Here is a 19,540-nt window from a genome sequence, read left to right as displayed (position 1 = left end):
ATTGAATTTTTATTGGTTAAATCTGGTAGCAGGAAGAACCACAACAAAAGACAGAACGAGGAAAGACAATCCGGATGGTTTTATCAGAGGTCAGACACCAGTTCAAATTGTGAAACAGAACCAAAATCAGTGGAGGATGAGGCAATGTCAAATCCTTAGGAAGAAAAATAAGCTCTTTGTGCAGGAACTTCAATATACACGTAAATTTTGTTTTGATGAGCTGAAGACATTTATTTGAGCCAAAGGAATCTGTAATGTCTTCCCTGCCACGAATACGTACATGAAATGGCTTGTTTACAGGTAGAAGTTAAAAGAATGTGACAACAGAAGCGGGAATAATGGCTTGGTAAAAAAAAAAAATGGAGGGCATGAATTGGGAACAGAGCAAATTGAGAGTGCTGGAAGGAAAGAAACATAAAGTAAGCCAACACAAACACAACAGACCCATTGACACTTTGCCCTTACGGAAGAAAACAGAAAAGGAATCCACAATAAACAATCGCTCATTTATCCAGCGTACTTAACCTCCGAGCGACTAATAAGCTCGCCAAGCTCGGGTTACGACGATAGTGAAGAAGATGTTTTGATTTTTGCAGCAGGAGGTAATGCTTCCCATCAGCAGCCTGATGCCCTTACAAGAGAAGATGTGAGGAATGACCCTCTGATGGATTTATAATTCCTCAACTAACCACAGACACGGCAAGAAAAACAATTCCAGGAAAATAATCAACCAAATGACAGAGCGCTATTCTCTGCCCCGTCTGACTTGAGGGTATAACAAGCCCACACAGAGTAAGTCAGAGCAGCGCAGACGGGGCAATCTTAGCGTCAGCAGCAATAATTCATCATCTCCTGGGCTGTGGGTGCTATCGCAGCTGGCAAAGCAGCGCTGCGACTCCGATGACTGATGCTCAATCAATTAGAGGCAAACAGTCGAGAGCAGCAAGCGAAAGCTTGCAACGACATCGCATTCCATATCCTTCGTATACACACACACAAACGACATGATAAGTGCCCCCTCAGCAATTACTGCAGCGTTTTATTTATATTAAAACAGGATGTGCTCAGTGTTCGTGATGACTTCACTTGAGGCGAATGACGGCAAACATTCAACGAGGCTTATTTCCAAAATATATATCGCTTATTAAATTTTTATGAGGGGAAGAATTAAGTAAGACTTTACATACCATAATTCATTCCCATCTACAGAAGGAAGGAATATTTCTAGAAAAAAAATAATCTGATCATATCTCTATGCCATTTTGAACTGTAATCCCTCCATAGTGGATCAGCGTGTAAATGGAAGAAACAACTTTTGATGGAAAACCGGACATGGAGGCGAAATGAGACAATATTTATTCAGTTGTTAGCTTTTCCTCTAACGGCCATCCATCACTCGCACTGGAAACACTGAGAGCAAAAGTACATACGAGGGAGACGGATGGCGAGGTGTTTGAGGAGGGAAGAGGAGCGTTTAATAAAACACGGAGCGCGTGCAGCGAATTAATCTCTGGATTGATGTAAGGCAGCGGCGCTCACCCTGCGTGCCAGACCCAGGGCGATGTAACACTTCTCTCCAGCGTCTGTGATCTCCAGCTCGTAGTAGTGGAAGCGAGGGTTGAGAGGTCGCCGAGCCTGAGCCAGGCCCACGTCCATGATGCCCTTCCCTTTCCCCATGTACTCCAACAGCTGTGGGTGTGAGAAGAAAAATGGCCCCGACATCACTGGCTGACATCAAATCAATGATTTTAAAATGTTGCACAGAGATCAATATGATTTGTATTTTAATTTTGAGAGAGAAATTTGCCTTTTAAAGGGCAGTGTTGGGTATTCTCCAGGGACAGCGTCATTTTATAGCACAAACAAACAAGTGTGCTACCTTCAGTTGTTATTAAAAATGCTTTATATGTCAAATATAACTTTAAAGAAATGTGACTTGGTAATTTTAAGAAATTAGGTCTTTGTCTCTTTAAAACTCCTGCTCTTTCTGAAACGCCTCCTTCAGGAAGTCATTACAACATCACTCCTCCATTAACCCTTTAACAACATTTTTACCAGCATTACACTGAGAAGTAGCTCATATAATGAACTCAGCAGAAGCTCGTTTCCACCAGGTGTTTGCTAATTTCTGCTGGCTAGTCTGAAGGAGCAGAGTGGGGGAGTCAGAGAGAGGACTGCTTTTTAACGCAGGTCTTTAAAACTTGTAAACTGCAGCTCCGAGGAGAAGCTCCGCCTAGAAGGTGGAGCTATGTCCACCCAGGCTTTCTGCACAGCTGAATGGTTGCCATGGAGATTAAAGGGTTTCTCAAACATGCATGAAAGACTCAAGACAACACTCCAGGTATATTTTTAATGAGAATAAAACTTAAAGCAAAGAAAAGTCAATTTTACACAACACAGCTCCTTTAAGTAATTTTAGAGAAACAGTTTCAGTCTTCTGTCCAAAGCAACTGACTTTTACTGCTAGAAATAGATGCTCTGCTTCCTTTTCCTCTGAATTTAAGCGAAATAGTTCCCTTATATGCAGCAGAAAGATGTCATCTTCTCCTGAACTTGTTGGAAATAAAATAAACTCTCAAGAGAAGTGAAAGCTAGCAGCCAGTCAGACATACACTTCCTGCTTTAGCTGACCTTAGCCATCAAAATGAAAGCATTCACATCAGCTGGATAAAGCTCTGCGTTTTATTCAGATGTAAACACTTAGGCACATCTGGAGCTCTTCCAGCTGAGCTGCCTCCGTGTTTCTAAGCTTCATGGTTCGAGTCATCCGGCTGCGTCAACCTGCCAGATCTATTGGGTTTCTGCCTCAGTTGTGCAGCAGCAGCAAATAGGTTTTATACCTGTTTGATAAATATTCAGGCGGAGTCACATTTACCTGGTGAGGCAGATTGATTCAGTGTACATAAGTCCAGTTAGTCAGCTTCCATCAGCCTGTGAAAATGAACTCAATTCTCCAGATAGGAGAGCAATTATAGACGATAATGTCGCAGTAAGTCCAAACTAACCCTTCAGTGTTAAACTGTTTATCTGTATGGAAATCGGTTTTGATTGGTTTGAAATCCCCACCTGGTGTGATGCTACGGTTTTGGAAGCGGCAAACCGGACACACAACATGATGCTACCACCACCGTACACAGCAGTCGTTTTCTTAGCTTTTAAAACCTAATTATGTGATTGGCCAGTTTGAGGTTGGGGATTTGTTAAAGCCGCTCCAGAAGTTTGTGTTTAGGATCATTGTGCTGTTGGGACACCTAGTTTTGCCAAAGAATCAATCATCTGTGAAATTAGAGATGAGGAATTTGGTTAGCAGTGGGACCAGTAAGTGTGCCTCGCCAATAGGATTCTGACTGCTTCTTTATCCATAAATTAATTTTCCAAAAACCTTTTTAATCTAACTAGGCCATTTTTTGTGTGCATTTACATGATACCAGGCCATTTATATTGATCAGATCCCCTGACTCTGAATTGCTTCTCCTCATGTAGGAGTGCTGTTGTGATCTGGGGATCTCTGCCCCCTGCAACAGGAGAGTCCACAACGTGAGGAAAACTGTGAAATCCCACCATTAATCTCTATGAAAAATGCGTGAAAAATGTACAAGTAAAGTTGATTTTAACCAAAGTCTACTGAGCTCAACTCCCAACTCTGAGAAAAAGCAGGGCTTTGATTGGGATCAGTCGGCAAAGACATAATCTATGACAGTTTCATAGCTGCTTAGATCTGGAGCCGATTTAAAATAATTTCTATGGTTATTAAAATACATAGACCTGTCTCGTAGTAAGGATAACTACACACACATGCTCCAGCTGCAGCTCTGTTATTAAACATTAGGTATTAATCAACAACTCTGGGCAGCTGCGAACACTTACACCTGTATTCGACAAAAAAAAAAATGTAGCAGTCAAATTATGTTGATCAGAGTGTCTCTTTCTTTCTCCCTCTCAATGGAGACATTGATAGCAAAAATCAGTGATTCTTTTAATTAAACATTTCGACAATCATTGCAGGATTTAATGTATCTGAATGTAAACTCCTTAAAACCCTGTAAAATGCAGCCCGAGTTGGTTTAAATATTGTTTTTTTTTTTTAACTTGTGGGGGTTTAAAGTTAAGAGAAAATATAAACTGCAGAGGATGAAAACTAGTTTACTGAAATGAAAGGCTGGGAATATTCAACCTGTGAAATTATATTAGAAGTCAACTGTGAATTTAAAATGCACTCTTTTTCTGAAATTCATTTAACTTTTATTTCCACTCTGAAAAAGAGAACGATTTCAATAAAGCCTTAATAATAAACCCAAATTAATCTTAGTGTCACGCCAACGATGTAGTTTATGTCCATTTCTGACCAGCTGGAGCTAAAGCCATCTTTCATTTCCTCTGTAAATCATACACATCATAAAGAGACTGTAAAGCTTTAAAAGGTAATTTAATGACTGCATTGGCTGAAGGTATGGCACCTCAAGTTTGTAATGTAAAAGAAAAGCAGGAGTTTATAATCTCCTGCTTGTGTAAACCTGCAGTTTTCTGCACCAGCATGATGGCAGATTTTATTTGTGAAAATGGGAGATAAAAGATTATTTTAAGCCATCTAAGTAGAACATAATGAAGAAAAACCTAAGATCACCTCATAAACTATTGCCAAATAGTTTTAAACACCTCTCCGATGTGGAGCACCGTTAATGTCGCGGTGGAAAATAAGTGTTAACGTTTCCTGACACATGTGAGCGCGTTTGGGTCATCAATGGAGGGAGCTTGGGTTGCACCACCTGCTAACAGTAAAGCTCACGTCTGCTGCTTTAATCTGTCGGGTTGTCACTTCTAGACTCAACATCGAGAGCTGCTGAATGTGTCGGGACAAGCCGGGCTAAAAATCCCAGGAGATTCGGAGATGCACAGCGTGTCGGCGCAGTTCACAGCCAAACCATCACTTTCTGTTGCAGCTGAACTAAAGACACGCCACTCTGGCTCCGAGATAAAACAACGTCGATGGTTTATTCATCATGCTGAGCAAGCAGAGTTTGTTCAGTAGACTGTTTATGCATGACAGTTTGTACAGTGAATGACAAAACTCCCAGCATGAGGCCTGCAGCACGGTCAAATAAGAGCCTTCAAGTTAAGTTTTACAGTTAAAAGTTGTTCTATTCAAGCTTCAGAAAAAGAAATTAAAAATTGTTTTAGCCGGTTAACTAGAACCATTTTTATTTCATTACATTAAAGGTAACTTTTGTAAAAATATCTCTTTTTGCATATTTGTTTGAACTATCACTGTCCTGACAATACAATATGAGATAATCTGTGAGAAAAAAAAAACTTCCTTCTCCCAGTACTGTCTGCACAAATATAGTAGCGCATCAGAAACAACCAGAGCAAAGAGGAGGGTTTTAGCGCTGTCAATTACCCTCGTGTACAAGGCGCTCGCACCCCTTCACCCATTTGCTCTCTCCTAACGACAGTTTTCCTATAAAACCACTGAATCCAGCTTCGCTGTGCTATTCCCAGGCAGTCAGCAGTCGTTACGGAGAAGCCCAGTTCCCACTGCTTTTGTCCCTTCTCCGCTCTGAACTGCAGAGCAGCAACAAGACGCTGGAAAATGAGAGATCACACAATAAAGCCAGTGATACAAAGGATGAGTGGTATTATATCAAATACTGGAGTTCTCAACTTCCAGAATTAATATTTTTCCTCCATTGCTCTTCTAAACGTCAGACAAAGTGAAAAATGAACAGTAATCTAGATTACTTTAAACACACTCGGTGTGGGTCACCAGGTCAGATACATAAATCATTTGTGTAGATTTTTTTTATATCTCAATAAATCTTAACCACACCAGATTGTAGCCTTATAAACATTCACATTAATTTAGTATCTACACACGTTATGAAAGTGACTGTCCAGTAATCATGGCTGCATGATTCGCACTTCTTGGTCTAATCTGTGATTTAACCACATTAGACACCTATGGTGTGCTCCCATTCAAAGGAGAAAGGTTTAGTGGAAGAACGGGAACAGATACACTTTCTGTAGATAATAACTATTGAAATCTAAAGCTCACAGTACATCTAACAGCTTTCACAACTATATGCAGGGGAAGCCTTACTCCCTGAAGCTTAAGCAACTCTGCAACACTGATATGATCCGTTTAGTCAAGGTGTATAGACTGCTCAGTTCATCGGATCAGGGACATTCAGCTGACGTAGAGGCTCATTTGCTTTCTAAACGATCTGCAAACTCAGAATAAACAGAGTGCTGCAGCATCTAGATGGCACAAGGCTGATGCTGCACAGAGCAAATGCAGACAAGATGACTCAGGATGAGCAGAAGTACGTCTGAGCAACTTTTCGTTTCATATGTTGCATCTCTGCCTCTCTTTCTTCTATGAGCTACAGTGACTGACAATAATATTCATATAATTTGACTTTATAGGTATTTTATTTGACAGACCAACACAAACATGGCTAATTATCTAAACTGATACAGCTTCACGAAAACCAAACACAGCAGATCCTTCAGTCTCCTTGAGGACAAGTTTGAATCACATTTAGGTTGCAAAACTCAACAAGGACGACGATATTCTGAGAAGCAGCTAAAAGATCCTGGTAACCCTGAGGAAGCTGCGGAAATAAACACCTCAGGTGAAAGGACACCTACTAGTTATGCACTCCACAAATCTGGGTTTTATGGAAAAATTAAGGGAAAAAAAGCCATAGTACAAATAAAACTTTCAAGAAGTCAGTGTTTTAAATTCAACACAAGCCGTGTAGGAGGCAGAGCAAACCTGTGGAAGAAGGTGCTGTGATTAGACGAGACCAAAACTCAACTTTCTGGCCAAAATACAAACAGTCTTCACGGAGGAAATCCATCACCCTAAAGAGTTTCATAGTGAAACATGGTGCAGGTTCTATCATTTGGTAGAGACTCATTCTCTTCTGGGAAGGTGGGTAGTGCTGAATACAGGAAAATCCTGGGAGAAAACCTGTCATTAAAAGCAAACGACTTAAGACTGGAGCAGAGCCAGGGAGACAACAACCCTGAACATAAATCAATGGGGTGGTTTAGATTCCAGCATATTGATGTATTAGAACAACCTGGTCAAAGTCTAGACCTAAATCTGACAGAATCTGCAGTAAGTCATGAAAGCTGCCGTTCACAGACAGTCCCTCCATCAAATCTGACTGAGCTTGAGCTGCTCATGAGCTAAGCTAAATGACTTAATAGAATGTAGATCACAGTTTTCAAATTTTTATTTGTGAAAACTAAAAATGAAACTTTGCACAATTTTCCTTTCACTTCGTAAAAACGCTACCTTGTGTTGGTCTAACGGATTAAATCCTAATACATAGACGGTTGCAGAAGCAATGTGACAAAATGTGGAAAAGTTCAGGAATAATAGCTACTTTTGCAAGGCACAGAACGTTCCGTTTTGTTTTTTGATACATTTTTTAAGTAGTTTGGGTTTTTTTGGGGGGGCGGGGGGGACGAAACCTGCCAAAATATTCAGAGGGAGACTTGGTAAGTGTTTCTAGGTGTGAGGTTTTCTTTGCTAAAGCTAGAGAACGGGCATATTTAATTAACTTCACCCATTTAACACAGCACTTACATTATTTATTCAGACAATTTATCATATTACTTCTTTCTTTTTAGTAAAGGTGCCTTCAGTACTCACTAAAAACCCTCATGGACAGAATGAAGAAGAATCCCAGCCCCATCTAAATGCTAATTTTCACACATAGAAACCTGAAGAGGAGGCCTTTGCAGCTCATCTTCGCCTGATTCCACCTCAGTTTTTAAACGTCCAACTTTCAGCTGCTATGAAGTGAAGTGACTGAAGTGAAGTGACTCACGCAAAGAAATCTTTGCACATTTTCCTCAGGACTGACAAACCCTCCGACTGACTTACCGTGCCCGTCACTTTGACGTCATGGAGACGGCTCCAGTCCTCCTCATGACTATCAACTATCATCTGTCCATCATCCTCCTCCGCCCTCCAGTCAGCATTCAGGTCCAAAACCACTTCCTCCCCCAGCGAGTGCATCCCCACTGCAGGGTAGAGATCTTCAGGAGACGCTGGGATCTCAACACTGCCGATCTGAGCGAACGTTTGGAGAGCCGGAAAATGTTTAGACGCGCGCCCGGTAGGGGTTTGTATGTGAAAAACAGGACACTTACTTCTTCGCCATTCTTGGTAAAAAACACTGTTATCTGTCCGTCATCGGAGTCGAACGATATTCCACAACCGATTTTGTCACCTCTGCAGCATTTGGCACCGAACTGCTGTCCAACGGTGCTGCCATTATAGAGCCTGAAGGGAAGAGACTCTGACGGGTTACCTACCATCATCTAATTCCAAGACACTTTGAAGAGAACTGAGCAAAAAAAACCTAAGAAGTGCTGAAATAACATGCAGCGATTTGAAACAGAATTAATATCTCTTCAACTTGTTACATTAAAAAAGCAAATTGTAATGTATTTTTATTTGGATTTATCATAAAAAAGCATGAACTAATGAATGACTGAGGAGGAAAAGAAGAGGGGATTGTTTTGGTAAGTTTGCAGTTGGGCCATACTCTTTCCATCTTAAATGTTTCAAACAAAGCTCCAAATGATGTTCAGATCTTGGAATATTATACTATATATAATTTACAGCATACTGTATGCTACTTCCCAGACTGGCTGGATTTATACTGAGCTCAAATTACAGAGGTAATGCTAGCAGAAATGTTAAAGTAAGGAATGAATAAGTAGCACTTCAAAATCACAAATCACACCACACTTGAGATTCTTATGTAAAAAAACCAAAAGAAACAACATTAGTCAGTCACATAAAATCCCAACAAAATACAAAGACACTTCTAACTGTAGTTTCACAAAATGTGGAAGAGTTAGCAAGGCTTGAACTGAGCCAGAGATGAACGAATCTGCAACCTTACAATACACTGTAAAGATTAAAACAAATCATCATGACCTACTTGCCATCATCAGCATGAAAAGCTACAGAGTTTGGGAGCCAGCCAGGCTGATGATCCAGCTTGTGGGACTGAGGCACCAAACCGACAGCGATCATCCCCCTCACTCCTGTATCATTGACAGTCACCTGGAAAGAACAAGGACTCCATTATTGCAAGATAAACACATGCCAAGAGCCAAAGAAGAAGCCCTCTGGGTGGGAATGCACGTTTATGTCTGGTATGTTGGGACAAACACGGGAATGTTAGAAAACGAGAAGCTGAGAAGAGATTTACCGCCTCTAGTTTTTCATGACAAAGTCGATTAGATTTTATTTTGCAATGAGTTCGTTCTGATTTTGCTTGATTACATTTCTAAGTCAACCATTCACAACTGTTGTAATAACTACATAGTGACCACATGACATCAGCCTCAGGGCGCCCGATGGGGCACATTTATAGCGCAATCCACGGAGACGAGGAAGAGGAAACTTTCAAATTGTTTCCCATGACCTCATTTCACCACTGGTTCAATGGGTGTAAAAAGTAATAAGCCTGCGTTTCCCTGTAACCCGCAGAGAGACCCCCCACATCTCCAATCAGATCTCCAATCGGTAAACTTTTCACTTACTGCCACATATCTACGGTTTTCTTTCTCTTCCTGAGAACAGCTGAGTCAGAAGAATGAGCCGCCAGTAAGTTTCGGGGCTGAGAACGTCACCGCACATTAAACCAGCCAGGATGTAACTGTAAGGCAAGTTAGAGCATGGCGAACTCAGAAACACTCACTGTCCTTATTTGCTTGTCATGTACAGTATCTAGATCACAAAGAAATGAGCAAACGCTCAGAAACCACAGTGATGGTTAAAGATAACTGAGTCATAAGTGCCCAAAGGTCAAAAATTACAGCTCAAGCTTATCTTTATGCAACTGCAAAGTCTGAATTTTAAATAATTTGTTAGACACAGATTAGTTGGGATCTTCTGGATATTGGTTAAATGTTAGGATTTGAGCCGATTGATATCATAATTAAAGTTTGGCATTCTTCAGAGCAAGCAGGCATAGTTCAGGGTCTTTTAGTGCAAATTCAACACCACAAAACGTTACGCAATGTGGATTTACAGACATACAAGCAGTTCCTCTGACAACGGTTTAAATTACCAAATAACTACAGCTATCTGAGTAATGAGCCTGCTACGTTTCTACTTGTAAAGAAGAAGTGTTGAGTGGTTTTACACATTTATTTTGAATGTTTCCTATGCAGCAGAAAATACGGTTCTGCTCAGAAGATTTCCCACATTCACCACAAATATCAATGTCGTCATTTTGGTGCTTTTAATGATGCAGCTGAACCGTTCTTTTTCCACTGTGGATTTATGATGCATATCTTTAAAGAGTGTTGGAATAGAGGCAACATTTTGAGTTTACTGAGGATTTTACCCAACTTACACAGGGTTAAAATTATATAATTTGGCTTAAATATATGCATATTTACAACTAATATTGAGTTAATTCAATTCTATTCTATTTCAATCCCAAAATAAAGTAGCAATATCCATTTTATTTTAAATACTTATAGCTGAGAGTAGGAAGGATCTCCTGCAGTGGTTAGTATTGCAGCAGGTTGGAAGAAGCCTCTGACTCCAGAAAACTTCCTGAGTTGATTCATTTTTCTTTACACAATCAGCTCCAGAACAAAGAACAGAGGGAGAATAAGGTATTTCTCAAAGATGAATGACATAATCAAAGCAAAACTCCAGGTCTGACTTAGATGAGGGAATGGCATCATATCGTAACATGAAGCTCAAAAAAAGTCAATTCTACACAATACTCTGCCTATAAGACTTGTTTTGAGAAAACCAAACAGCATATCGACACAAACATCTCATCAGCTATCATGAACTGCGGTGCAGGGCTGATGATTCAGGCTCATTCTGCAGCTACGGTACCAGCACACCCTTTGGTGTCATCGAGTCCATCATGAACTTCTTTATAGGAAACTATTCTAGAGTCAATCTGTGCAGCAGCTGAGCATCACGGAACAAGACAATGAACCCAAACACAGCAGTAAATCCACAACAGAAAAGGAGAAAATCAAGCTGTTGCGATGAATTAATAAAGCAGAGCTCTCACCCTGACTAAAATGCGACGGCAGGACTTTAAGAGAGTAGTACATAGACAACATGAAGAGATGTTGTAATAAATACTGGGTCAGAATTCCTCTATAAAGATGTCAGAGACTAATAGGCATGTCTACAGCAACTACTTCAACTCATTCTTGCTAAAAGGTATTGACTAATTTTGGGTTCGTCTATGATAAATAATGACAGTCTGGCATAGCTTGCATTTCTTTGTACACCTGAGGCAAGAATCTGGTAAACTCTCAATGAATTGCCCCATGCAATAGCTGAGTAAAACTCTAAAACTGAATGAGGGTGTACCCCATGACTGTGTATCACATGGTGAGTAACACTAAAGCTGCTGCTTTCCCATTAATAGAAACATGCATCCTGTTGTACAACAAGAACCAGAGAAAACAGGAGTTCCTGTGTGAAAAGAACAATACAATAAGAAGGAACCATCAGCTCTTACTTCAAAATAGCGCCTCTTTTTTGACAAGGGTCTGCCCGACACGAAACAGCCGACCTCGTCCGAATCCCCATGATACCTACAGACGCGTCAGGATCAAGACAAGAGTTATTACTTCAGCTGAGAGCATGCAGCTTTCTCACTTTCAGCTTGCCCATCACTATTACCTGAGCATGTCGCCATCTCTGAACATATTCCTCCACCGATCCCGGTAACGCACTGCTCGCACATCACGAATTTCTCGAATTCGTCTCCTCCAGTTCAGAAAGCGATAATGAAGGTTTATGTCGTCCATGTCTGAAAATCATCCCCAGCCTGAGGCAGAAAAAAACAACCAAAAAAAAAAACGACACCAGATGCATTTAAAACATTAAAGCTAAGAAAAGACACAAAGACATGAAAGGTAGAAGATTGGAAGAAAAAAAAAATCAAACAAAAGAATCAAGTTGTGGGGTTTAAACAGAGATGTCTTAGTGGTAAGTAATTTTATGTGCATCATTGTTTTGTTTAACTTAATACAGTTTTCCGTTGAACTAAAACCAGACAACACTCTTTCCCACCCAATGTTGACCACAAGATGATCACCACTGTTGCTTAACAACAACATGTTTATGGATTTGATCCTTAGGCCAAACCCTTCCCTTTGAGAAGTTTGAGATTTTCCATTTAATCCCATATTCCAGAGACAAGTACAGGCCTGGACGTAGACTCAGCTGCCAATGGGCATAAACATAAGACCAAAACAGTTTTAACCGTGAGATGGTCTCGGGCCTTTTCCTCAGGTCTTTAGATGCTTAGTAGCACTTGTAAAAATGTACCGTTCTACAAAAAGGGAGTCTCCTAACCAAACTCAGGACTTCAGTTCTGAAAATCTAAAAACACAAATACCTCTATGAATGGTTTATTAAAGCTCAGCATCCAGTTAATTTTTTTTTTTTTTTTACATTATTATCCAGTGAATCTGTGCCTGGCTTTTCTGTAAACTAAAAAGCTTTTTATTAAAATGTTTATGGCGCAGTTTTGTAAATCTACATAAAACGTATCCAGAACGTAATACAAGTTATTATCATATATCTTTTTTTCATTACTATTTAATGAACCGTATATCATAACATCACCGGGTATCGTTGTCTACATACTTTACTGCATTGCCAATGGTAGAATAATTACTATCTTCTGAGTAAACTGAATTGATTTGTTTGTCTTTCTACCGACAAATAAATCAGCAGTATCATGCTGCCTGCTACGTCACCCTCATTTACCTAAAACTGAACTCTGTGCGTTTCCTTTAAAGAGGAACAATGACTTGGAAACCATGAGTCCTTTATGGCTAAACTGACGTCTAATACCAGTTAAAAGCGACTAATTACCTGGACTTAACAGGTCGTGTGTTCTGAAAAAGTAAATAAATACCGGAGATGCTCAGTTTTAATGGTGGTGTATGAATACGTCCTAAACCATGAAATTACGAGCCGCCCCTAAACGCAGCCTCGTAAAGTACACGCAGGAGGACTGTTGGCCGGCTAGCTGTTTCCAGCGTTAAAACATTATCGCGCCGTGGGGCTGATTATGAAACGAAAACAGCAGTTTACCCCACGTCACGCCGATGCTATTCAAAGACTCTTAATCTTACGCTGGTTTCTTACTGTTTTATAACTTGTAACGCGCCGTCCGTCGGGTTTTTCTTCTTAATTTCAGGAGGTGAAGTCTGTCACTTTATGTCTAACCTGGTTTCCCGGAAGTCCCGCCCCTTCAACCAATCAAATGTGAGGAATTTTTAACCCGCGCAGTGCCAAAGCGCAGTAGTTTTTAACGTATTTTACCCATTTTCTAAAAACGTATATGTATTTTTCTTTTAAATTTTATGTACTTATTTTGATCCATTTCATTTAGTTTTGCTTTTTACTTGTTTGATTATGGACGTGCTTATTTTATTTTAAATTTATACTTTATAATATGTGGTGAGAGGACTATTTTTTTATTTCTGGCTTTTGTCTTTTTATTTACAAAATCAGTGTTGTCACAGACTGTGTGTCAGAGACCACTGCCGTGGGTCAGTGACTCATAGAGTGCGGAATTTACATCCTGGGACTTTTTTGCCCTAAGCTGCTAATGTTACTCACTGAGCATTTAACGACACACCTTGACAAGTCATTTCCTCAGAAACTGCAAGCAAGTTTGAAATGCTTTGAAATCATTCAGGACACTGTTATTAAAGAAAATACATCACAGGCTGTACACTGAAATGTATCGGAATAAAATAGTTCAACTCTCTTGAAAGTAATATGTCAAAAATCAAATGAGGCAATTTAACTTGTGGATTTCTAACCTTGTTTCTATGGCTGTTTTTTATAAAATTAATGTCTGTAGTAACTATAATATGATAAATGCTTTTATAAATGAACTTGCAATCTGGTTGACAAATGTGTTTATTGCAACTACAAGATCTAAAGCCATTTGTTCTCCAATATAAATGGAACCTGGGTTACTATTAATCAGAGTAAATTTTAGTATTAAACTGTTTAAAAGGAAAATATGAAACAAATAACAGTTTAATGTGGAGCTTAGCCCTCAATAAAGTCAAAAGGTGGACTAGTTTGAGCTTCTGCCTTCTTCCTAGATGTTAAGTAGGAATTTGGATCTTGAAATAACATAATAATTTCCAAGTCAGAAAACCAGTAAGATTTATCAATTGTTGGCTTCAGTTCAAATGATCTCTGTCAGTTTTGTATGTATATTTTCGCTAAAGTTCTTTAAAACTTAAAAAAAAAAAGTCATCTGTGGATTGAAACTGTGGCATGAGTTTATTTTTCATTGAAATAATGAGCTAAATGCCAACCAAGAGCTTAAATCTTACTTATTTTAACTTAAACTTAAAAATATCGTACCATCCATTTTCTTGTTGGATCTGAATCCACTGATCAAATGAGACATCAGAACTGCAAAATATTCCAGTACTAAAGTGGAGTAATGATCATCAAGAACCATCAATTAACCAACTGACAGTACAAGCTAACAGCAATGCATGTATCTGCATTTTTTTTACACTAAAACACGAAGAGGAAAAATATGCACAAAAAAGGGTTTTTTTGTGCATATTTGTGAAAATTATTTAATGTAATAAAAACCACCAGAATTAAAAATTGTGTAACTATTGCAAATATTTTAGCCATATTGTATTTGTGGCGTTTAGGGTTAAGAGGAGACTTCTATATTTTGATCTTTAAATTCTGACTTTAAGGGGACCTTTCTGCACATTTTTCCAAATTTAATCTTAAAATGTAAATCTAAATAATTAAACTACATTATTAAGCTAGTGCCTAAAAAGTTTTTTTTCTTCTTGCTTCATTTTAATTTCACAGAAGTCATGTTTGATCTGCTACTATACTTTTTAAAAGTATGAGATCTGGTGATCTAAAGTATTACTGATGCTAAATATTCATTCAGTCACTGGGTAGACTGGGTTATGTGCTCACTGGACTGGTCTATCACATTCAGGCATTGTCTCCGTAAGTAAATGACTCTCCAGATGGGGAAAAGTCAGAGCAATGGAGCGTTAAACACTGTGATTACCTGTGATTTTTGCCAGTGTTGAAAACACTACAGTTCTCCATGCTGACGGACAACAAACTGGTTGAACGTGTGTGAGTCTTTGTGTGTGTGTGTGTGTGTGTGTGTGTCGTGTCAAACTGGGGGTGTGCTCAGCTGCGTGAAAATGAGAGGAAAATCTAACATTCTCCATCTCGTACCCTCCCATATACCTTTACTCGCTGCTGGAGGCTCCTTAAAAGGTGCTGCCAGTAGTGTCTGTCTGCCTTATCATCACTGTCTTGGCAGGAGGAAATTATACCCAGCTGTTAGAGACAGAGAGACTGCAGTCAGAGGAGTTAAACATCTCTGAGGACAGAACATCTTTACAGAAACGCAGTGGTAGCCTCTATTAGGATGAAATTACTCATGGAAAGCCTTCAAATCAAGAAGCTGCTGTGCGTAAACATCTTGGCGCTGCTCGTCCGGGAGGTTGCTCTGTCAAGCATCCTGACCACACCGTCCAGAGGATGTCCAACCTGCACAGGAAAGCCTGTGGATTTGAATGTGGCCTCTCTGGCTCCTGGGGAGCCGTGCGGCGTCTACACTCTGAGCTGTGCCCCAGGTCTGCGCTGTGAGCCTCCACAGGATGAGCCGAGACCCCTGCGTGCCCTGCTGGAGGGCAGAGGAGTCTGCTGCAATGTCAGCAGCACCACACCGACTACGCAGGTCTACCCTGCAGGTAAGGCACACAGAGCTGCTGTATTAATGACTGTTTCTAACTCATCTGTCGACTGGACCCTATACAGCTCTCCTTCAGCGTCATTTCAAATGTTAGGGATTTTTTTATTTTTTGCTGGGAGTTATGTGCTTTGTGAGGTAAAAAGTGTTTTATTAGTCTGAAACTCTGTGCACACCATCAGCTGATGGTGTTTCAGAAAGAGTTGCTGCAGGGCTGAGTGGATGAATGAGTAACTTTGGTTTAGTGGTGTTGGCAAATTACCAGTTTACTTTGGAAGTGATTGGAGAGCATTTTAGGCAGGAATACAATTTCTGTATTGAATGGTCAGAAAATAATCTCATTGTAACTTTTCATTACTTTCCCACAGATGTGGATTTTATCAATCTGACTGCTTTTCGTTAAACGTGGAACAAAAGGATGCGCAACAGCTACTTGAAAAATGTCCTTTTGCAACTTTAGCAAAGTAAATAATGTGTGTCGTATTTCCGTTTGTCTGATCTTAGAATCGGCGCCAACTGAGGAGCCCAGTGAGGTAAAAATGATCTCTCTCTGTTTCAGCAAACTGCAGACTGTGTGTCATACACTGTTAACACTGCATATGTCCGTCTCTTCCTGCAGGCTCCCTGCCGCAAACTTTTAATGAAAGTCATCCAAGATCTTGACGCCCATTTATTTAAGTCCCGTCATGATATCTACATACCCAACTGTGATAAAAGTGGTTTCTACAAAAGGAAGCAGGTAGGACTCTAAATAAAGAAAAATCATGTAAGAAAATTCAAGTTTCATTCCACGTATTTAAACTAATGATATTTAGTTTGTGTTAGACAGACCACACAGGCCTTATTGTACTTGGTTGACTCACCTGAAAAGAAAATATCTGGCCAGGTGGATGTTTTGTGACGGTTAAGAGAAAAGTCAGAAAAATGTGGATTAATGGCAATAGAAAGTAAAACTGAAGTTGTGTGTTTTCCTACCCCTCCGATGTCCCTGGAGATTTTTTTTTTTTTTGTATAGTTTTGGCTAAATTGATGCTAATGGCTAAACATTTAGCCATGTTGTATATTTTGAGGTGAAGTTCCATTCTTATCTTTTTTTTTCTTTCAGTCGTTTTCATGACTGCTAAACAAAATAAAAATAATCTTTGCCCCATTTTAAATACGCTATCACTGCATCTTGATTAAATCATAATGTTGCCACGTTTAGATCTGCATTTTTCTGGATGTGCAAGGGAACTATGTGAAAATAAAATAAAAAACTTTACTAAAGAAATAGAGTTGATTAAAATTAATATTGCTTACAATTCCAGCGCTGAATGTCACATACCACCTACCATGGCAAGAACTGAACTCAATCATGCCATTAATTAAATTTGTTTTATATATATATATATATATTTATGATGAAAGAGCAATTTTGTGTCTATGAGTCACAAGTGGAGCAAGAAAAAAAATGAGCGACTTGCCCTCCTCCCACTTTCTTATTATGTAGCTCAAAAACAGTCACTTCCTGTACAACCTGCCTCAAACCAATTCTACATTTTTATTTTAGATGGACTTATCTTTGCATAAAAAGTCTTAAGTCAGTGATTTGTATGCAGTCATACACATATTCCTTTTCATAAGATTTTGTGTTCTTTATTGTCAGTCATCAGGCAGAAATTGGTAGAGAAGAAGGGAAGATATACAGCAAAGGTTTCAGGGTCACGACCTGAAGCCCAGACTGAACTCCAGCTTATAGCCTCTGCAGCTAAAACCATGTGGTGCTGCAATATATACACTTCTTTTTAAAGCCTTTAAATCTTCTAGTGTGAAACGTGATTCCTCTGACATTAGTGACATTGTGGTTCAACTCCATTTCCCAGATATATTATTTTGAAATAATATCAGGCTTTAAAGATTGAACGAAGTCCCACAGAAACAAGGCGTTTTTGATTAAGCTCCGATTTCTGCTCATTTGCTTTTTGCGTGCAGTGCTGGTCGTCTCTGGGGAAGCAGCGTGGGAAGTGCTGGTGTGTGGACGAGAACGGCCTCTCCGTCCCGCCGAAGACTAAACGACAGGGCAACGTGAATTGCTGAGGAGCAGGAAAGGCGACACAGATGAAGGAGCATCGGACTAAAACCTGAACTCGCCGTTTCATATGTTTCATTTCTACCAGATGAAAGCAGATCTTCCTCCCCGAGGAGCTGCGCAGTGATCAAACTTTGTCTCCTGACGCCCTCTGCTGAATACACTCGGATTGTGCTGATTTGATTCTGTCACATTCAATGGAAATCGGACTGCAGCTAAAAATAATCCAGCTAAAATTATATACAGAATGAAAGCATGTCAATTATGAACCGAGTGACTTTAACACTTTTTTAAGCAAACTTCAAGAAATCAGTTACATAACATTCACAAGCTAGCAATGGGAAATTACAAACTCTTTTACGATTGTGTTCAGGTTCTGTGATATTTACATATTTTCAGTATGCTTTCCTTCGAAACCACTCTGTTTTGAAAGTACCTGCTGCATATAAAACATGTCGCCGTATTTATGTTACTGTATATACGTCTATTTATGTTAAATTGTTCATTATGTTAGTGTTACATATAAAAGCGAACACTAGGAGTCCTTTGAGGGAACTTAGGAATCTGAATGTTTTTTTATTTATAACATCGGTGACGTTTAATATTGGTGATGACGACTGATGATTTTAGGCAGTATTACAATAATGTCCTTGACAAACTGCTTTTTGTGTAAAGTATTGCGAAGTAAAATATTGTAAAAAAAAAAAAAAAGTTCTTTCTTTTCTGTATAAACAAATGGACTCATGATCAAGAAGTCAACCAGCTGCCTGAAAATGCAGCTTTAGGCTTCTTGTGTTTCCTGAAGCAATTCTTGCAGCTTTACAATTGGCTGCAATAAAATTGACGATTTTATTTCTTTACAAATGATAGTCATATCTTTTGAGTCAGCGTCTTGTATTGGACTTTAACATATGGGGAAGTGTTATCTGTCCTTTCTAAGAAGAGCCAGAACACTTATTGATAACATCTGAGGCTATGAGATGATTTAAATAAACATGTACTGATGAGAAGGAGATTAAGTAAAAGAAAGTACTGAATACCTTTCAGAAGATAATAAAAATATTAAAACATCAATATCTAATGATAGAGTTTTGAACCACAATTCAAAAGAATTCATCTGACGTATATTTGATGTATTCAAAACCATGTATCAATTCATATAAGTAATATCTAGACTGAGCATAATATCATCCTACTCTGGTTCATCATTTGCATAAACCAGATTAAAAAAAAGAGCAATTGATAAGCTGAGAAGAGTAACGCATTATAAGAGGAAGTACAAGAGAAAAAAAACCCCTCAGATTAGTTCTTCATTAGATTTAAAACAGTTCAATGTCAGCATCATAGCAGAAAGATTAAGGTTAAGATGGTGACAAAGATGAAGTCAGTTAATCCCAGTAATTCCAGTTAAACATTATCATGGCTCTGTTGAAAAATGCTAAAAATATGTAAAAAGTGTCAACACAACCAGAGGTTATAGTATGGAGCCACATTACTCAGTTCTGCAGCACAAACTCTGTTATTATTATTTAACATTTGTAGTAGCTGTAGTAGTAGTAGCAGTAGTTGTTGAATATTGGCTCTCTCACCGTCACCCAAATATAGTTATATAAATATTTTATATATTTAAAAAATAAATATATTCAGTTTCAGTTTCATAAAAACTGAAACC

General features: G+C 39.1%; 2 protein-coding genes across 3 annotated transcripts in view; one reads left to right on the top strand and one right to left on the bottom strand.

Annotated features, from left to right (window-relative positions):
* LOC106940043 (SPRY domain-containing protein 3-like) overlaps window positions 1-13,308 on the bottom strand; it is a 20,557-nt gene extending 7,249 nt beyond the window's left edge. Inside the window, exons 1-7 of one of the 2 annotated variants that reach the window (XM_015022664.1) lie at window positions 13,178-13,308; window positions 11,699-11,846; window positions 11,535-11,610; window positions 8,967-9,091; window positions 8,167-8,299; window positions 7,898-8,086; window positions 1,540-1,689 (exon numbers count right to left, since the gene is read on the bottom strand). In XM_015022664.1, coding sequence (XP_014878150.1) covers window positions 1,540-1,689; window positions 7,898-8,086; window positions 8,167-8,299; window positions 8,967-9,091; window positions 11,535-11,610; window positions 11,699-11,826 — 801 coding nt within the window. In that variant the 5' untranslated portion in view covers window positions 11,827-11,846; window positions 13,178-13,308. Of the gene's footprint in view, window positions 1-1,539; window positions 1,690-7,897; window positions 8,087-8,166; window positions 8,300-8,966; window positions 9,092-11,534; window positions 11,611-11,698; window positions 11,847-12,901; window positions 12,979-13,177 lie in introns of those variants that run through there. The other variant, XM_015022665.1, reaches the window with a different exon arrangement.
* A 1,601-nt stretch (window positions 13,309-14,909) lies between these two features.
* Window positions 14,910-18,505, top strand: LOC106940040 (insulin-like growth factor-binding protein 5). The gene is made up of 4 exons (XM_015022660.1): window positions 14,910-15,801; window positions 16,305-16,333; window positions 16,420-16,539; window positions 17,772-18,505. Exons 1-4 carry the CDS (start codon window positions 15,477-15,479, stop codon window positions 17,874-17,876), a joined length of 579 nt encoding a protein of 192 aa, XP_014878146.1. The 5' UTR covers window positions 14,910-15,476; the 3' UTR covers window positions 17,877-18,505.
* The last annotated feature ends 1,035 nt before the right edge of the window (window positions 18,506-19,540 follow it).

This window comes from Poecilia latipinna, unplaced genomic scaffold (assembly GCF_001443285.1).
Source record: "Poecilia latipinna isolate Pla-1442-1.1 unplaced genomic scaffold, P_latipinna-1.0 Scaffold3072, whole genome shotgun sequence".
Lineage (NCBI taxonomy): Eukaryota > Metazoa > Chordata > Actinopteri > Cyprinodontiformes > Poeciliidae > Poecilia > Poecilia latipinna.
The sequence above is the reverse complement of the archived record's forward strand: the minus strand, read 5'-3'. Positions and strand labels throughout refer to the sequence as shown.

What these genes read in the sequence shown, in the direction of transcription:
- LOC106940040 (XM_015022660.1), top strand. Translation starts at nt 15,477, where the DNA reads ATGAAATTACTCATGGAAAGCCTTCAAATCAAGAAGCTGCTGTGCGTA. An exon ending in TACGCAGGTCTACCCTGCAG is followed by an intron (nt 15,802 to 16,304) that starts GTAAGGCACACA and finishes GTCTGATCTTAG; the next exon opens with AATCGGCGCCAACTGAGGAG. An exon ending in CAACTGAGGAGCCCAGTGAG is followed by an intron (nt 16,334 to 16,419) that starts GTAAAAATGATC and finishes CTCTTCCTGCAG; the next exon opens with GCTCCCTGCCGCAAACTTTT.